Source organism: Ostrea edulis, chromosome 2, assembly GCF_947568905.1.
Source record: "Ostrea edulis chromosome 2, xbOstEdul1.1, whole genome shotgun sequence".
In the NCBI taxonomy this organism is placed as follows: Eukaryota; Metazoa; Mollusca; class Bivalvia; order Ostreida; family Ostreidae; genus Ostrea; species Ostrea edulis.
The window spans coordinates 71,069,541-71,090,439 of NC_079165.1; the positions used below are offsets into that span (position 1 = coordinate 71,069,541).

Sequence of the window (20,899 nt, forward strand, 5' to 3'; positions counted from 1 at the left end):
ATGAAAATGAAGCAGCAAATGTTTATCTCTAGAAAGAGTATCAGTAATGTGAATAATAGTATCTAATAGGCACTTGGATTATAGAGAAATGAATATTGTATAATAAATTTAAAACAACAACTAGCATCAATGTTCAAGATGTGTTTGTGAAACAAAGATGCCCCGCATGACAGCAAAATAATGACAATTGTATATTGTATAAAGGTCTTGTCGCAAAACATACACGGTGAAATATGAAAGCCATATCAATAGCCATTCAAAGGTTATAACCTAGATTAAAGTTTGTAAAAAGTAGGTCAAACTCCCAGGTCAAGGTCACGAGGTCAAAAACGTTGGTACTAAAGGAAAGGTCTTGTCAAAAAGGATATACATATGAAATATGAAAGCCTTATCACTATCCATTTTAAAAATTATGGCCAAGTTTAAAGTTTTTCAAAAGTAGGTTAAACTCCAGGGTCATGAGGTAAAAGAATCTGTTAACTAAAATAAGGTCTTGTCACATGGAATGCACATATGAAATATGAAATCCCTATCATCATCTGTTCAAATGTTATGCGCAAGGTTAAAGTTTTTGTGGACAGACAGACGGACAGACCAAAAACTATATATGCCCCCCCCCCCTCCCGGATCTCCGATTACTGGGGCATCATAAAAAGGACATTTTTGTACAAGTTTTCTTGCATTAACCATTTTATCCCAGACTTCTTAGTGTAATACATGAAATTGATACATAATTATGTTACAATTAATCAGGACAATGAGATTAATGGCAAACCATGGATATACTGAAGAACTGTACTGCATGTCTGGATTCAGTGTTTCTGTGTTTAAACTTTTATATCAAATTATACAAACGCAGTGAATGTCATCAAGTGTTAATTCAGAGTTTGAACGTGTCAATTTCTATCACGTGGAGGTCGACCTTACAGAGACGTGGACGGTATTGTTTATGGAATAGTGACACTAACTAGGGAAGGCAGTAGATCAATCATGTCATTTCCACTGCGCAGTATCTGTTGTGTAGGTTTCCGCTCTGACAATATGCAGCAAAACGAGATATCAAATCCCACTACAGATTTTCAAAACACATTAATTACAAGAGTTCTTCAGATGTAAAATGAATCCATCGGCTTAGTCATCCTCCCTATAAATCATGTAAAGCAAATTTGTCCTGAAAGACATGTAGGCATGTCGTCCTTATACAGCGCACAATAGAACAGTATCTGGACCAATATTGCATTTATATTAGGAGTGACTGTCTATTCTTAATATCATCTTTTTAAGGTTATTGTTTTAACACGTCGATTTGATCACATGGAAATTGGCATGAAGGCGTTTTAGCATAAAATGACCACGCATTCAGATTGAAATATATTTTGTATTGGCCTCAAGAAAAAAAACCAACAAGAACAACAAAATTCCAAACACTTATAATTATATTATTACATATTTTTATGATTATAAATGAATAAAGAATTGGAAATAGTAATGTTTATCGTAATATTCATTCATGCGTATACAAGGCCCGCTCAACAAGTGAGTACATCACTTGACACATTTTACATTCAATCAGCAATGCAGGATTCAGTTCCGGGCGCATGCCCCCTCCTCTTTACATATATGATCCATTTAAAAAAAAATTAAAAACCCAGAAAAATGGAGTTATGTCCAAGACATGGTGTTATGTCGATATCGATATCAAATCGATGTCGAATCATGATTGTCAACAAAGTATCCGTTGGAAACATTGTTTAACAATTCTTTATGACTGTCCTAGATACTATTTTCTTTACACTTGTGTATAAATTTCGCTATGTTGCACTAAATGAGTTCCCCTTACTGTCGATATCGACGATATCGTATCAATATCGAATTGTTACCGTTTCAAGATTTTGTTGTGACATTCTACCAACTATATTTCTTTATTGTTGTTTGTCTGTTTATAAATTTAACACTGACTGAGATTCCCTTGTTGTCGATATCGACGATATCGTGTCGATATCGAATCATGATTGTAAAACAAATGGTTGTGCATGTCCTTGCCTGCATCATTCTGATAATTGTGCAGATGTTTAGGTAATCTGCATTAACAAAGTATCCCTTGCTGTCGATATCGACGATATCATGTTGATATCGAACCATGATATTTATAAGTTTTTTATGACCATCCTTGCCACTTTTTTTTTTTTTAGATGTGCATGTGTTTAAGCATTCTAAATTGATTAAGTTTCTATTACTGTCGATATCGACGATATCATGTCGATATCGAATCAGGATTGGTAAGCAGTTGGTTGTGAAGTTTTTTGCTACTGTCCTTCTTTAAACTTGTGCTTATGATTAGAAATATCGCATTGCCCAAGTTTTCCTTATTGTCGATATCGTCCATTGTGTGCGTTCCCGACAGCTTCAATGATCATGGCCAATCTGTGTACCTGTCCTTTTGCTTTTCCAATCAGCCCTATAAAATCATATATACATATGATTCGACATCGATTTGATGGCAGAATTCTTAATAAATTCACGAAACACGATCGATATCGATACAATATCGGAACAGTTTTGTCGATATCGACGATATCGACAAAGCACCCAGTGTCATTTATGATGATTGACTTCAACAACAAAATCCATACAACTATCGATATCGATACGATATCGAACTGATATTGCCGATATCGTCGATATCGACATGATAGTTAGTCTGTGGTAAATTTTCAATATTAATTATTTCACAAATTTCAGTCAATTACAAACACTCCATATGGTTGATATCGAAACGATATCGACACGACATTGTCGATGTCGTCGATATCGACATTACACTCGGTCTTGGACATGTATGGAAAAATGCCCCCAAATACTAAGATACACATGTCTTATTTTGTCAGAACTCAGAAGTTCGTTGGATAAAGCATGCTCAACGCTGGCTTTGTAGTATCTTTAATCATCAGTCACAGAGATTCTGTGGAACGTCATGCAGTTTGGATACATCCAATTTGTTTGATTTTTCAGAAAGGACCTAGAGAAAAATGGTGATCAAACGAACGTGGGTCTAGGAACTATGGGTGGAGTATGTTACACTGACCGGAAGTGCACCGTTAATCAGGACTCGGGTCTGGACACAGCTTTCACCATTGTGCATGAACTGGGACATACGTAAGGCGTTATTTACATATTAATGTACAAAATCAACTGATAGAAAGAAACCGAAGGGAACAAATAAAGAACTTTGATGTAACAAATTAAAAAATATCTCTGTTGATAATTTTCATGATCCTTTTAAACAAAGTTTGTATATTTTCCCCAAACTATTAAGCTTCGAACTGATGTTATCTGCATCTTTATACAGCCATTAAATGGTAAATGTCATCTTTATACAACAATGGTAAATGTCATCTTTATACAGCCATTAAATGGTAAATGTCATCTTTATACAGCCATTAAATGGTAAATGTCATCCTTATACAGCCATTAAATGGTAAATGTCATCTTTATACAGCCATTAAATGGTAAATGTCATCTTTATACAGCCATTAAATGGTAAATGTCATCTTTATACAGCCATTAAATGGTAAATGTCATCCTTATACAGCCATTAGATGGTAAATGTCATCTTTATACAGCCATTAAATGGTAAATGTCATCTTTATACAGCCATTAAATGGTAAATGTCATTTCTGAGTGAGGTGTAACATGGACTAGTTTACATGGACTTTTTAAGAATATATATTTATCATATCTGAACCTTGCTTTGAGGTATCAGTATGTTGACGTATTATATAATACTAAATCTCTTTCAGATGCGAAAACAATTTTAGAGTTCTACTTGTTTGATAAATTTCCACAAAATATTATCTCTTCTAAATATTGTATGAAGTGCCTGCAATTCGTGTTTTAAATTTGATTTGGAATCTTAAATCAATGTTTTTGAGCCTAGAATTGATACAATATGTTGTTTTCATGAAGTTCTGATAAAGACTTTTCAAAACGTTAAGCCTTACGTAATGAACAAGAAAAATTAACGAACAGTGATCAATCTCATAAATACAAAATTAAGAGAAAGGCAAACATAGACCCCTGGACATACCAGAGATGAAGTCGGGCACCTAGGAAGAGTAAATATCCTTTGTTGACCGGTCACATCCGTCGAGATCTCTGTATCTTTATCACGTAAACAGAATAATCCGTAGTTAAAATTAGTAAGTAAAGAACGGTCCAACAATTGGTGCATGTATGAAACACGTCACACAGCAATTGACCCAGTGATAGGTTACATGAAACACGTCACGCAGCATTTGACCCAGTGATAGGTTATATGAAACACGTCACGCAGCATTTGACCCAGTGATAGGTTACATGAAACACGTCACGCAGCATTTGACCCAGTGATAGGTTACATGAAACACGTCACGCAGCATTTGACCCAGTGATAGGTTATATTTGCAAATCTGATCATTATAACGACACACACACAAATTCAGAAAATTCTGACCGTTGAAACCCTTGAAACATCAACTTGTTTATCTGAAGCCTGTCTCGAGTTAAAATTGATCACACCTAGAACATGTTCTCGCGAATCAGTTAAAACTATATGTCAGTGATAGTGGAAATTGGTACACAAATATAGAAGTCATCTCGTTTGTCATAAAGTTATGTTGTTAGTTTACCGTTGATAATTATGTTCAATAAAATATTCAAATATGAATCAGATATGGAACACTCTTTAGTGTATCTGATTTCGACTTCACTGGGACGTATCGAATCGACATATGAATGAAAATTAGTATTGTTAATAGATAAAACGTCATCGATATATATCTAAATTCTAAATGTCGAATTGCAGGTCACATTAAGATATTTTTTCGTATCATGTAGAAGCTTTTGAATTAATTATGTTTTATACAATACAAAAAACGTCTTTGGAAATGGTACATGGAGTATAAGATGGATTAACAAACGTGTAATTTCAGCCAAGTTCGTTTAAAATATAGCTGTGATACTGAACCTTACTAGGACGTTGTGACAAGCCTTTTCAGCTGGAATTCTTTCATCACTTCTGGTTTACTAAACACAGGAGGATAGCTGGTATTACGTAATTGTAGATGTCTAAGAACGTAACATGTTGTTAATCACCCCCAGTATAGAGACCCACATATTTTAACATTAAATAGGGAATCTGATCAATTGATGTTTCTAGTATGACAGGCATAATCCTCGCCATATTCCACATATATGGCTACATTTGATATCATATCAGGTATACAACACTTACTAAAAAGTATTCCTTTCAGTCAATATTTAATATCAATTGTTGACTGTATTTGAGGCAACAGACTTTACATGTACATGTATATGAGTCACCGAGGAACAATTTTTGCCCGACACTAAACAGGAAATTCAGAGCGACATCTTTGCAGCGTCAATTTAAAAAGGGGGAATTATTGTTCTACATGGAGCTGAAAACCCAAACTGACGCCTTCGCAGTAGTATTTTAAAAAAAATAGTGACCGATGGTCAGTTATAGCATTCGATGGGTGGGCAGTGCATGTATGGACTGTATAGCTATGTTGAGAGTATAAACTACTGAATAAAAGTTTCTTAAGGCTTATTTTCTTTTCAACTGCAGGTTAGGTATGAAACATGATGGCGATGGCAACCAGTGTCCTGAAAATAAGTTCATCATGTCACCATATGGCTCCGCAACCTCCAACACTGCAAGATGGTCTACTTGCAGCGAGCAGTATCTAAGAGCCTATCTTACGTAAGTCTTTCTATAAGAACCGGTAATTATACCCCACGCAACGAAGTTGCGGAGGGTATAATGTTTATGACTCGTCCATTAGTCTGTCAGTCCCTTTTTTGTCAACGCAACTCCTCTGAGATCGCTCAACAGAATTTCGTGAAATTTGTACTTAATAAGGACACACCGTGAAGATGTGCATATTCCCAGGAATTTTTTCTGGGAGTTATGCCCCTTTTGAATTTAGAATTCCAAGCCCGTCTGTCCTGTTCTTGTCAGCGCAACTCCTCTAAGACCGCTCAACAGAATTTCGTGAAATTTGTAGTTATTAAGGACACACCGTGAAGATGTGCATATTCCCAGGAAATTCTAATTCAATAATTTTTATGGGAGTTATGCCCCTTTAGAACTTAGAATTTCGAGTCCATCTGTCCTGTTCTTGTCAGCGCAACTCCTCTGAGACCGCTCAAAAGAATTTTCGTGAAATTTTGTAGTTCATAAGGACACACTGTGTAGATATGCATGTTCCCAGGAAATTCTGATTCAATAATTTTTTTGAGAGTTATGCCCTTTTCAACTTATAATTTCGAGCCCGTCTGTCCTGTTCTTGCAGTAATGCATAGCATTACCATTATTTATGTGAGTCATTGTCTAGCAATGTTGGAGCATGGGGTATGTGAGCTTGCTCACTTTTGCTTTCTTTCATTTTATCTGTAATAATGATATTAGAGGTCTATACTATTCCATCTTCAGTGATTTCAATAGGGTGGTATAGTATAAACCTGATATCGTTATTACAGGCATATTTACTGGTTCATGTGGTATTTGAGCCTTGGCGAGGGGATAGGAAACACAAAACGAGTTGTATATAAATCATATAAATCCACAAACCATGGGAGATTCTTTTTATCACACGTTACATAATGCAAATCCCCCCCTCCACACATACACACACACACACGGTTATTCATTTGCGGTTCTGTATTGTTGGGAATTTTACTTCCTGGTATTTTATAAACAAACTACGTAAAATTTCTTACTTTTTCAAATCTACGTATTGTTTGCTCTTAATTATCTTGTACTTGGTGGATAGTTCCTACGCATTTAGATAATGTCCACTTATGTATTATTTAATAATGCAATGTTAGAAATATTTTCACACTAAACATGCATATGCATGGAGTCGGGGAACAATTAGAATTATTTCTTTTTACTCGTCCTTTAAAATTCAATATGATAAACACCTCATTAGCTTTGGTCGATTTTTTTCAGTGGTGTGAGCTGTCTATCGGATGTGCCCAGCCGATCCGCTGTGAAAGTCTATGAAAACATCGAAGAAAACCCTGGGATCAAATACTCTGCTAATGCACAATGTACCCTGTTTTTCGGTAGAACATCAGAGACTTGTGTCAGGAAAAAGGTTAGTTCGTAATATTCTCACTGTTGTGTTATCAAGTTGTGTATACGGTAGTGATGAATCTACCCAGTGGAATCTAGACGGAAGTTTTCAGAATTTCCGTTTTTTGTTGGACCCCCCCCCCCCCCCTAATTTCGATGATTAATTACAATTCTTTCTATAACTGATATATAAAACCAGGAAGTACTTGACTTTTGTGAATAAAAAGCGTCATTTTTAATACGTGTATTTTTTTTTAATCAGTTTATTTCCAGAATCCCTAATACAAAGCATACAAATCTCGAATAACTATTTGAAAAAGTGAGCTGCCATGGTTTGGCCCCTAGTCAAGCTCTTTCTTACATTGTTAATAATAAAAATGCTAGATGTTTTCGTTTGTTTGATTTTTTAAATTCCCATTCGAGATTTTTTCACTCGTGTAGAGACGTCACCAGCTTGAAATGAAGTGCCACAATATTTGACGTAAGCACGGCGCTTACGGCGGTAGCGGTAAGGATTCTTTACCGCCTCAATACATAGCGTGATATGGTGCATAGCAAAATTTGGACTCTAGAGTATCTTATTTGCAAACAAAGTACCTTTTTAGCTCACCTGAGCAGAAGGATCAAGTGAGCTTTTCTGATCAAAATTTGTCCGTTGTCTGTCGGCGTCGTTGTAAACTTTTCACATTTCCATCTTGTTCTTCAGAACCACTGGGTCAATTTCAACCACACTTGGCACAAAGCATCCTTGGGTGAAGGGCTTTCAAGTTTGTTCAAATGAAGGGTAAGATAAGGGGAGATAATCACAAAAATGCAAAATTAGGGTAGGGTCATTTAAAAAGCTTCTTCTTAAGAACCACTGGGCCAAAGGAGCTGACAGTTACATAAAAGCTTCTAGACATAGTGCAGATTCAGGTTTGTTCAAATCATGGCCCCTGGGAGTAGGATGGGGCCACAATAGGGGATCAAAGTTTTACATAGAAATATATAGGGAAAATCTTTAAATATCTTCTTCTTAAGAACCAATGGGCCAGAAGAGCTGACATTTACTTGAAAGCTTTCTGACATGGTGCAGATTCAAGTATGTTCAAATCATGGCCTCCGGGAGTAGGTTGGGGCCAGAATACGGGATCAAAGTTTTAAAAATCTTTAAAAATTTTCTCAAGAACCATTGGGCCAAAGAAGTTGACGTTTACATGAAAGCTTTCTGACATAGTGCAGATTCAAGTTTTTATTGGCCTATTGTTTATCATTCCGGGATAAATCACAAAAAAATTATAGAAAATACTTGAGAACTTGTATCACTTTTTCGATGGTGAAATCATACTTCATAAGATGTGTTTTAACAAGCCATTAAATAAAAATTTAGTGTAATGAGTTACCTTAACAATTCCACTTACCACTTTGTAAAAAAGTTAGTCACACACAATTACATGTACATTCAAATTCTTTTTCGCAATCAGTGTTGATCCATTAACCTTTCGACGCTGACCTTTCTTGAGAGGAGAGTAACTCCATCTGGAGTCATCGTTCGTCATTCTGTAAAGATAAAGTCTTTTAAAATTTATTACTAAAACATCTCTTTTTTCTTTTCTGTTTGCAGAATCCTTGTCGTGCAGACTGCATTAACCCCTCCACAAAGCAATGTATAACTTATGCAGCCTCTTTTGTTGACGGAACAGAATGCGGTGGGAGGAATGTAAGAACATGGCTTTGTCCTTTGGAATGACATTTCAGAATATTTACATTTCCAATGTTTTTGCCTTCGATATCTTTACCAAGTGAAATGATAGCCATCGTGAATGTGATCGATGTGCGTATGAATCTTGATAAATATAGTACGATCATTTCAAAGACTGGGAATTCTACCCTAGAAATGAAAACATAATGTGTATATATCGATAAAAAATACTTGATGGCCAGAACAGCAACGCTTCACGCCGGCATACTGTTAATGACGCGCTAATATTTAACGCGCTTCTTAAATACGTACATTCCCAGTGTTTTTGCCTTCTATATCTTTACAAATTGCAATGGTGGCCATTTTCTCTTGAATGCGATGCAGTTGTGAATATTGCATGTATGAATCTTAACGGCTGGAAATTCCGACAGAAACGAAAATAAAATGAAAATATTTTTTTTTAAAATACATGTACCTGTTGGTGTGAACTGCAACGCTTCATGCAAGCATATTTTTCATGAAGCATTTATGAAGTTTTCTGGTGTGAAGCATCGCAGTTCAGACCCTCTTGTATTTTATTCCTCAACTGCGAATGAAGCTTCTTTTGAAAACGGGACAAATTTACTTAGATACAAATATGTGTTGTGTGGTGTTTAATTTGAAAGTAAACATACCACAACACATACTGGTCTCTAAGTAATTATAGTCATTCACCGTTGAATGAATGAATTTTCAATTATATGAAATTACTAAATAAATACTACTGTAAGCGTGGTGGGTAACGATAAATGACGTGTCACGCATGTTTATATATGTACCTAACACACGTGAAGAGTTGACACAAACGTCGGCATGAGATAAGCAGGGATTCTGGATAAATAAGGTTGATCCATGATAGTCCAGTATTTATTTAAGCCATCAACTGTCATAGCATTTTACAAAATTAAACTTGTAATTATTTATGTGGGGGGTTCATATGAATTACAAGTAGTTGGGTTTTTTTCGAATTAAACACGACCAGTGAAGCGTACCTATCACTATACAGTATATATCATATTTAAGTGGTGGATCCAGCAATCATCGGACTCTTTCATTAATATACACGGGGAATGTGTTTCAGATCCTATGGCTTATAAGTATAAAGCTACAGCATAAAGCCAGAGTTTACAATAGTTCAGTTGAATGAAGAGATATTGTCTAGATGCATTTTACGGTTGTGGGACTCGGCGTTGTAGTCTAGATGCATTTTACGGTTGTGGGACTCGGCGTTGTTCCACTGGCTGTTCGGTTGATAGAGGGAAACTCTTTCAATTATTTCACGGTGCATGTATTCTAACAAGCACTGACACTTTTAATACATGCTCGATTTAGTGGAAAATGTGTTGTTTAACGTTTTTGTCGATGATTCTCGTAACCGGACATTTATTAAATCTAGAGAGAGAAATAACGGAAAAAGTAACAGTAGACGTACAGTGTATATGCACTCTTTCTAATGTCTTTAAAAATATCTATGATGAAATATATATTCATGATGAAAAGCATAACCTATGTAGTTGTCACGATAAAATTGGTTCACTTTTTCTTTTCTTTTTAAGAAAAATCTTAAAAATCAGAGAGCGGAGAATTGATTTACTCATTTATCTTCCTAACTTGTTCAAATTATTGTAGTCTAATGCTGTTAGTTCTCAAAACATCAACTATTTACCGAAAAGCCATTGCCGCTAAGTTAGTGACGTTCTTATTATAGATGACACAGAGTTCGTATAACATGCGTTATTTATTGTAATCGTGGTCTGTATACACGCAATTTCTCTATCATTATAGTGGTGTATAAATGGACAGTGTGTATCAATGACACAGAACGCCCCACGCCAAGTAGATGGCGGTTGGTCATCATGGGACTCTCAGTGGTCAAGCTGTTCACGAAGCTGTGGTGGAGGAGTAACGTTAAAGAAACGAACATGCACCAATCCGGAGTAAGCAATCCCTTCTGGCTGATCTAACTAATTATGTTAACTCGTTCTTAAAGGCATGAACTTCATGAGTGTTCTATTTTAACTAGACCAAGATTTGGTGGTCGTCCATGCCCAGGAAAACCATACCAGGCGAAAATGTGCAACCTCCAGGTATCATGATATTTCATGTGTCCGGCTTTACTAGGATAATCTACGTTATTGTTATTAATGGAATTGGAAATAAGAAATGTTCACGACTCGCCTTATCATTAATTATTGTTTGGAATCATTGTTTTATTCCAGCCCTGTGTAACCAGTCAACATCAGTTTTTGGAGGAGCAATGTGCTAGCACAAATAAGAATCTAGTGCACGGAAAACACTACCATTTTGCGCCGCCGTTGATTGGTGAATCAGGTAGTGAGAAGTTGACGATTGTACCATATTCAGTATTGAATAATGCCGGTTGTTCTGATTGGCTGAGATTCAACAAACTAGAAAATATATAATGTTATATTTACCTCTACCTGTCTGTGAATAACTGAATGGAGTATTTAACATCGGACCAAAAATAGTTTTCAATTGGTTATTATTTTTTGGTCTGTTGGTGAAAGATCGCATCTCTATAATCACCTTCGACTAGGTCTTTTGTTGAAAGTTTCAAATACAATAAATGTGAAGTTATTCAATCATATGAAAAAAACATTATTGACATGTATAAGTCAATACGTTGATTATTTGAGCTACTATTTAGTACATGTTGTAATATTGTACTTCTCGTGTATCTAAATCATCATATTAACGTCAGAAATGTCAATGACTTCACCTGTTGCACAATTGATAATAATCAATGTTTGCATTGATGTATTTTCATGCAAGGTGAAGATAACGAACAGTGATCAATCTCATAACTCCTATAAGCACTACAAAATAGATAGTTGGGCAAACACGGTCCCCTGGACTCACCTGTTCATGACATTCTCAGTTGACTTTCTAATGAATGTTACAGTAACTTTCGATTCATTTTGCAAGAGGTCCGTCTTAAGTTTTTTTTTTTTGTTTTTTTTTGTTTGTTTTTTTTTGAAAAACAAGAATTACATGTATAATATGATTATATAGTATTTGATTTTTTTCCAGCATCGGACCAAAATAGATTTCACAAACTGATACCATTGTTTATTATTATTATCATTATTATTATTATTTTGATTATCCAATGAAAAGTCGGGTCTCTAACCATGTTCGACTAGCGTCATGCAATCGGAACTACTCGAATGTACGAGACATTTAAGGAGTTCCAATTGTATCGTCAGGTGATCTCTAGTAGTTGACTTCCGTATTTTAAATTATTCAATCACATATAGATAAAAACTCGCAGATTTAGCCAGTTTCAATTAGGTCTTGCATTCTAGATGTAAAAGATGGCCAACCAGATATTGTATCCTAGGCTCAAGTTGCCGGGTTAGATGTTCTGAAATATTCAATCATATGATGAACAAATACTGACATTTTCTTGGTCAATACGATGATGTAGCTACATTCAAAGTAACAATATTCACCTCGCCCTCCGGATGTAGTGACTATATTTGCACTTCTCGGGTAGCTAAAGCATGTAGTGACTTCTCTTTTGAAAATGTCGATAATTGTGTACATTGTAGTATGCTTCAAATTTTTACCAATTATAACCAAAGTATGTTAATTAGATTGTAGACTGGAATGTGAAGCTGCGGAGGACAAACTGATATATACGCGAGCGGAAGCGTCTGCAGATGGCACTGTATGTCATGTTAGTTCTGCAGCTTTCGAATCAAGATGTGTTCAGGGAACGTGCGAGGTATTTTGCTTAATTTGTTTGTTACAATGGGGATTCTTTTCTGCAGAAGTACTTCACCATATGCTTGTTGTCAACATAATTAATTGCTTAGTTAATACATGCATGAATTGAAAGTTGCAGCGGAATGGAATAAGTGTACTTTTCTTGATAAGTGTACTTTTCTTGATCCTTATAATTAAATCATCTCAATTTCAAGGGATTTGGTTGTGACGGTGTTTTGGGATCACAGGCAAAGTTCGATAACTGTGGAGATTGTAATGGTTCTGGCAATAGATGCACAGCTCATCCTGGAAAGTACACAGAAAATCATCCGGGCGGTAAAACAACTTCTTTCGATTACATTCACTATGATTATCACAATGATACTGTGGCAGAAATAGCGGCGGGTCTTGATTATTAGTACTAAAATAAACATACTGCTACTTCGTCCGAATTATCAGCATTGAATCACAGTCCTACTTCATTGCTATAATTTTGACACCTTCCCCCTATTATGTCTGTGAATAATACTGCACAGTGGTAATGGAGTTGTGGACTGTTATCAATGGTCATCTTGACCAGCCAACTGCAAGGGTTACAATCCTCTATTCTCGTGCCCCTTGGCTAACAAAGTTGATCAATGGTACATTTGAATTGAAAATACAATGGCATGTATTTGTGATTGTGACTAATTTTGCATATTTTAAGAATATTGAATGCAATGATACACTTTCGTCATGCCTCTTCTTTTAGAGTACCATACTATATTGACAATCCCTGTAGGAAGTACGGGGATAACGGTGACAAATAATAATGGGTACAACTACTTAGGTAAGTACACTATTACGTACATAACACACGCGCACGCACACACACACACACACACACACACACACACACACACACACACACACACGCACGCACGCACGCACGCACGCACGCACGCACATTAACAAATGAGAGGAACTGAAAGAAAAAAGATCGAAACAAAATACTGTGCATGCTTCTTTAGAGCTAAAAATTAAAACTCAAATGTTCTCTGATAATTAGGTGTAAAGATAAATGTTCTCTGATAATTAGGTGTGAAGATAAATGGACGTGGTGTATTGGGGCAGAATAAGCAAAAGGCGTCCTCGGGAACGTACGGCCGATCGAGGGTGGTGATAGAGTACCGTGCTACCCCTGAGAGGGTCGAAATTGTGGGTCCCACCACTGCAATTGTGGAGGTCGACGTAGGTCACGCTCATTTAAAATGAAACTTTAGTTTGAGCTTGTAAGTGATAAAAGGAAAAGCAATCTATTACAGACTTCAAAATGTGTTAATATAGGTATATCAACAATACGATGCTACAAAATATATGGGGGTAACTCCAGATGTTTCCTTTGTTTATCACACCCCAAATGGTGGGACCTCTGACCAAGCTAACTTCAAATGGCACGTCACCACTGGACAGTGCAGCGCCTCTTGTGGAACAGGTACAATGCAAACGAAATAAAATCAAGTTTTATAGGATATAAAAGAAATAAAGTTAGATTCATGTATATTGATTTTGTTTCCGTGATGAAATCTCACTCAAGAATGGATGCCTGGGTACTAGTATTTTAAAGAGTGAAAATATTTCTTAGGAACACAAATGAGGACTGCCAAATGTGCCAGAAAAAGTGACAACGTAGAGGTGGAAGATTACCACTGTGACATATATCAGAAGCCTTCGGAAATATCAGTTTTCTGTAACATCCACCCCTGTTCCCCGGAGTAAGCTCTATAATTAGAAAATCGTCTTCTAAAACGTTAAGTGTCTGTTAAAATGTAGTTATTGTACAGTAAAACTTAGCAACAGAAGAATTTTGAGACGAATATTAGTTTCGAGTACATATCTGAAAAATAAAAAGAAACGTTATTTGATTTGTAGCTTTTTAAAATTCGAAGACCTAACCTGAATGTTTCTGGATCTAACATTATACATGTAATAATTAATTTTCTATAATTTAAATGAAATCCTTCAGTATATATATTTTGAAAATAAGTCAGGTAAAGTGTGGATTCACGAATTTAAAAAAAAACTATTCAGGTAATTCGTCCTTTGAGTCTAGTTTTATTTTACCTCAGATGGCATGCCTCATCATGGGGAAATTGCAGCAAAAAATGTGGGGGTGGCACACACACCCGGACAGTTCAGTGTGTTACCGTACAAGGAAGCAATTACACCGCGGTATCAGATAGCCGGTGTAATGCAGCGAGGAAACCCACTACTGCTAAAGCGTGTAACCCACTGGCGTGCGAAGCTACCGGTAAGATTTAGCATAAAGAATATCAGTGTTTCTATCTTTGTTTAGTTTGCATTGGCGGATTTAAAAGGGGAGATTACAGGTTTTTGGAGGAATATTTGCTTTTTCAAAGCTGAAATGCATTTTGTTTTACCCTTTTTCGGTCTGCCCCCCCCCCCTCTCTCTCTCTTCCTTGAGCGAAAAAGACGCAAACTTAGGTCGCAATCCCTATTTGAATTTTTCCTGGACCCGCCACTGAATTGTATTTTTTTAAAAATAAAATCATTTTTTGGTAAAGGACTTCATTGGCAACCAGGAATTTTCTGGCTTTATATTCTGTGGTCGTGTCAAACCCAAGGCGGTTAGAATAGGAAGTGACTGTTCCTTGTCCAAGCCCCAGGTGTTGGAAGAGAAAGTCACGGACGTTTCGGATTCATGAGACCTTTTACCTAGGTTTTGTGTCAATGATGGCGCTGGCATGATAACGATCCCGCACAGCTACGACCTTGATCGCTATGCATAGGTCAAAGTTTGTGGTACTTCACCTACAGCAGGTGACGTCCCTGAATGATTGAAAGGATGTCGAATGAGAAGCGAAAATAAACAAACAAACAAAACAAAAAGGAAAAAATCCAAATAAAAGACTTTCAATTTTTAGTATCAAGATTTACTTTGAAGATGTACTTTAAGTATAAAGAATGCAGGGTTGTTTCTTTTATATCTTTTGGTAATTTGATTAAATGCATAGAATATATAGAACATTATCAACGTTTTGTAGTTCAATATGATTTTTTCCTGGGACAGGGATCCTGATTTTAGAATATTCTCACTAGTAGGAAGGGCGTTTAACAAATTCTGTGTCACGAGAATTTTACTCCACATTGAACAGCAGATCGTTGAATTGCTGTTGCATTTTCCCGTATTAGTTGTCTCTTTTGCGTAGTACAATTATTACAATATGGAAATGTTACGTGTATTTAATGGAAAATGATGATAAGATTAAAGTACGAGTATTTCACAGTTGAAATTGAGATAAAAGTTATTCTAAAAATTAAAAAAAAAATTATTTATGCATGTATATATTGGTACGTTTAGGTGATTGCTCAGATAAGTTGGACTGTCGGGAATATGGGAATCAGGTGTGCTCCAACTATCCAGAATGGTCGAAACTGAACTGTCCCAAACATTGTAACTTGTGTCCTGAAGGTAATTGTCTTTGGTTTGTATTAATGTTATTATGCATTTATATATAATATGCACATGTACATGTACCTTTCACCTTTGTGCTCAAAGCTTACATTTCTGACGAATTTGTAGAATTAAAACAAACTCATGAATTTCTTCCTCTTTTTCCGCTATCTTTTTTCACGTGTGTTCAAACCTTCAATACCATAAAAAATAATGATGTTAGTTAAACAATGAACAGTGATCAATCTCATACCTCCCATATACAATACAAAATAGAGAGTTAGGCAAACACGGACCCTTGGATATATCAGATCAGGTGCCTAGGAGGAGTAAGCATCCCTTGTCGACCGGTCACACCCGCCGTGAACCCTATATCTTGGTCAGGTAAACGGAGTTATCCGTAGTCAAAATCAGTGTGCCAAGAACGGCCTAACAATCGGTATGAAACACGTCAGGCAGCATTTGACCCAATGATAGGTTGTATTGACGAACTAGATCGTTATAACGACCATAGAATTTGCGAAATGCTGACTTTAAACGAGACTGTTGGAACCCATCCACCACCATCAACTTCTTTGTCAGTATCCTGCCTCGATTTAAAAACTGGTTCATATACAGAGCAAGCTTTTGCGTATCGAATCAGTAGGGAGATATAAACACCATATGCAGGTGATAATGGAATATTGCTACATAAATATGGGAAGTTGACGATGCCTAGAAGCTGAAATCATCCCGTTTATCATAAAGTTGAGTTGTTAGTTTGCCGTTAATAAGTATTTTCAATACAATATATCAGAATGAAGCAGAAGTGGACGACAGTAGCCTACATGTACTTCGATTTAAAAACTGATCATACGCAGAACAAGCTCTTTCGTAACGAATCAGTTGAGATAAATACACACCATATGCAGGTAGTAAAGAAATATTACTACATAAATATGGGACGTTGACAATGGAGAAGTTGAAATCAACTCCCGTTTGAATCCACTCCCTTGGTTCAAAATTATGAAAACGATCGGTACAATTGATGCCAAAATGTATATCGTTTTAGTATGAATTCTCACGCAAACTTTGTCCGGGTCATAACTTTTTTTCGTCTTTTGAAATAGGCCTTTGATATTTGGTATGTTGGTACACCATGATAAGACAGTAAGACAGTATGACGCGTACCATATTTGATGACCTTTAACCATGACCTTTTATGTAAAGGTCAACTAATAGAATTTTTTTTTAAAAATTGTCGAGACCATAACTTTTTTGTCTTTTGTCATAGGCCTTTGACTTTCTGGTATGTGGGTATATCATTATAAGACAGTGTGTTGTGTGCAATTCTTGATGACCTTTGACTTTGATCTTTTATGTAAAGGTCAAATAATAGATTTGTTGACATTTTTGTCTGAACCATAACGGGTTTTTTTTTTTTAGCTCACCTGAGCTGAAAGCTCAAATGAGCTTTTCTGATCACTCGTAGTCCGGCGTCCGTCCGTCTGTAAACTTTTAACATTTTTGACTTCTCAAAAACCACTGGGCCAATTTCAACCGAAGTTGGCACAAAGCATCCTTAGGTAAAGGGAATTCTAAATTGTTAAAATAAAGGGCCAGACTACCTTCCAAGGTGAGATAATCAAGAGAAGGTAAAAATAGAGTAGGGTCATTAAAAAAAATTCTTCTCAAGAACCACTGAGCCAGAAAAGATGTTTATAGATAAACTTTATTAGGTAGTGCATATTCTAAATTGTTAAAATCATGGCCCCCGGGGGTAGGATGGGATCACAAGGGGGGATCAAAGTTTTACATACAAATATATAGGGAAAATCTTTAAACATCTTCCTCTCAAGAACCACTGAACCAGAAAAGCTGAGATTTATATGAAAACTTCCTGATATAATGCAGATTCAAGTTTGTTAAAATCATGGCCCCTGGGGGTAGGATGGGGCCACAAGGGGGATCAAAGTTTTACATACAAATATATAGGGAAAATCTTTTAAAATCTTCTTCTCAAGAACCACTACGCCAGAAAAGCTGATATTTACATGAAAGCTTTCTGACATAATTCAGATTCACGTTGATTAAAATCCTGGCCCCCAGGGGTCGAATGGGGCCACAATAGGGGATCAAAGTTTTACATACAAATATATAGGGACAATCTTTAAAACTCTTCTTCTCAAGAACCATTGGGCCAAAGAAGTTCACATTTACATGAAAGCTTTCTGACATAGTGTAGATTCAAGTTTGCAAAAACCATGACCTCCAGGGGTAGGTTGGGACCATAATAGGGACTATGGTTTTACATGCAAATATATATGGAAAGTCGTCTGATATGGACCAAGGTGACTCATGTGAGCGATGTGGCCCATGGGCCTCTTGTTTTCTTTTGACTTAGGCCTTTGATATTTGGTAGGTCGGTAAGTTTAATTTACTATCATATGTTCACAACACTGTTCCTTGGTTGAAGCACATACATGTATACTTATAGGTAACTGTTAGGTACCTTGACTCTTAATTTTCCACTTTATAGATGATCCCAAAAGATGTCTTTAAAAAACTATGGAGAATGGAGGGGGAGACATCAGTTTTAGTGTGTTTAAAGAATTCTTTCTAGTTTATCGTATGATTCAGGAGATTATCCTCACTTTTTTTGTTTGTTTTGTTGTTATTTGTCTTTTTTTGTCTGCTATGATGGTATATATTTTTCTTCGTCTTATTTTGACTATCCTGCTTTGCCTTCTGTATACGTCACACTGACAATAATTATACATGTTTGTACAAATCATTTCATATTTGTTACATATATGAACGTGTGAACTGTATGGTATAGGATACAATTCAACTGCGTTTGTATTACACAGGCAAGCCGTGTGAGGACTTGGAGGACTGTACAGCTTATGGGGATGGTGTATGTACTGGGTACAGAGGGTGGGCACAGATTAACTGTAGAAAGCATTGTGGCTTCTGTACATCAGGTAAAGTACTCTCATAAAACAGACAGTGCACTAATGAACTGCAGAATTTGGAATGGGATTAGTTATACATACTTAGCAGTGGCGTAGCTTCCATTGAGGCAACCGAGGCAGCTGCCTCGGTAAAAAAAAAAACCCACCTTTTACGTTGTTAAAATGTCGATAGCTTCTGGGGGGCCCAGCCCCCCAGACCCCCTGCCTCGGTAATATTCGAACCCAAGCTACGCCTATGCTTAGTTAATCTGATTTAACATTTTAATGACTTAGTTTAAATTCTTATCAGATTTAGTATGTGTTTTATCATAAGGTAGTTTAATGTTAAACTTGTCCTCACTGGACTGATGAGTAAATGAAGTACTTAGAAACCCAGCTACTGATCACTGTTTTAATCAAAATACATGTTACATGTATTTGTGATGATGCTGAAAATTGAATCGTGTGATTAGAACAAAACACCAATGTCGGCGTTCTGTTGAAGGTGGTTCTGGTGTGATTGTAAATGGTGGAAGTTGTGTAGACCAAGTGAACTGTGGGGATTATCAAGACGATATATGCACAAACCCCACCTATGCACAATGGTCCCGAGAACACTGCCCCAAATGGTGCAATTTGTGCGGTAAGTATGACAAAAAATAGCTTCTATCTGTATGTTTATCAAAACTTTGGACATGCTTTTAAGGGACATGGACACGATTTGAGCTGAAAAGTATCAAATTTTATTTTTCCATTTCTAATGTTTACAATGTTTAACTACGGTATTTTTATTGGTAAGTGAAAATTTGAATGTCAGATGTCGAGTTACCAGAGAGATACAGAGCTCACAATACTTTGTTACGTAAACAAGACTCGTGCCATGATTTTGTTTACATACATGTAAGTTAAATGTACTAGTAAAAGTTTCGTTTAATGCAGAGTTTTCAATTTACAATCTCATTTGGAACACAATTAAACAGTTTCTAGAATTTTTTACATCTCATTTTGTTTTAAACATGCTATTTTCTATTAAGCAATCTAGTATATGTAAACAAAAATATGTCACGGACCTTATTTATATACATGTAACAAAGAATTGTGAATACAGTAACTCACTTGTAACTTAACAACTGATACTTTACTGATCATAACGAATACCTTTTCCGCTCAAATCATATCCATGCCCCTTTAAAGAATAGAGAAGTTCTTGATTGCAACTTCACTCATATCAAGCATAACTGTTCTATATTTAGACAAAAGTATTTCGCATGGGTCCAGCAATACGCACACACAGGCGAAAAACGATTCCTGTCAAGACACGGCGAACTGTGGTGAGTATGCTGATTGTATCTGGACAACTGAACAAACACACCAAAACAGCGCACATCGCCGCTACTGTGTGAACACATGCTGCTTTTACATTAATAAGATGAGTTCCTGAACGCAGCATCTTTTAGCAAATTTTGTATGGGGGTGGGGGTGTCTGAAAACCTCTTAACAAGCAACAATTAAAAACTTCAAAATCTATAATCGTGACGTGCATTTACGAAAAGTAAAAAAAAAACTAACCTTTTTTAAAAACTTTAAATCATGGGGTAGTCAGGTGGTTCTATCATTCTCATCATTCAATACAATACTCTTACAAGACAATTGGGTTGGGGGGGGGGGGGGCAGTCACCATCTGTCTTATCCTGAAGGGAAATGCTGAAAATATTTTTTAACATTTAAAATATCTCCATGTTTGCATTGTTTCAGCTTGCACAGACGCCCTGTCAGATTGTGCTGATTATGGGAGGAGTGCATGCACCGGAGACTATGAACCGTGGGCAAGGACGAACTGTAAACTCTACTGCAACTACTGTGACGGTTAGTAGGCAAAGTTTACCTCGATCTAGACAAACTCTATCCTATATCGTCGGTGATGG

At 36.3% G+C, this 20,899-nt stretch overlaps 1 protein-coding gene across 1 annotated transcript in view; it reads left to right on the forward strand.

Moving 5' to 3' along the window:
* Nucleotides 1–20,899, forward strand: part of LOC125681661 (A disintegrin and metalloproteinase with thrombospondin motifs 6-like) — a 46,829-nt gene that overhangs the window by 18,701 nt on the left and 7,229 nt on the right. Inside the window, exons 9-27 of the mRNA XM_048921835.2 lie at nucleotides 3,013–3,156; nucleotides 5,627–5,761; nucleotides 7,013–7,160; nucleotides 8,742–8,837; nucleotides 10,644–10,795; nucleotides 10,882–10,945; nucleotides 11,078–11,189; nucleotides 12,476–12,606; nucleotides 12,803–12,923; nucleotides 13,339–13,416; nucleotides 13,666–13,817; nucleotides 13,914–14,061; nucleotides 14,212–14,341; nucleotides 14,696–14,877; nucleotides 15,949–16,059; nucleotides 18,891–19,004; nucleotides 19,480–19,617; nucleotides 20,228–20,305; nucleotides 20,730–20,840. Coding sequence (XP_048777792.1) covers nucleotides 3,013–3,156; nucleotides 5,627–5,761; nucleotides 7,013–7,160; nucleotides 8,742–8,837; nucleotides 10,644–10,795; nucleotides 10,882–10,945; nucleotides 11,078–11,189; nucleotides 12,476–12,606; nucleotides 12,803–12,923; nucleotides 13,339–13,416; nucleotides 13,666–13,817; nucleotides 13,914–14,061; nucleotides 14,212–14,341; nucleotides 14,696–14,877; nucleotides 15,949–16,059; nucleotides 18,891–19,004; nucleotides 19,480–19,617; nucleotides 20,228–20,305; nucleotides 20,730–20,840 — 2,345 coding nt within the window. The remainder of the gene's footprint in view (nucleotides 1–3,012; nucleotides 3,157–5,626; nucleotides 5,762–7,012; nucleotides 7,161–8,741; nucleotides 8,838–10,643; nucleotides 10,796–10,881; nucleotides 10,946–11,077; nucleotides 11,190–12,475; nucleotides 12,607–12,802; nucleotides 12,924–13,338; nucleotides 13,417–13,665; nucleotides 13,818–13,913; nucleotides 14,062–14,211; nucleotides 14,342–14,695; nucleotides 14,878–15,948; nucleotides 16,060–18,890; nucleotides 19,005–19,479; nucleotides 19,618–20,227; nucleotides 20,306–20,729; nucleotides 20,841–20,899) is intronic.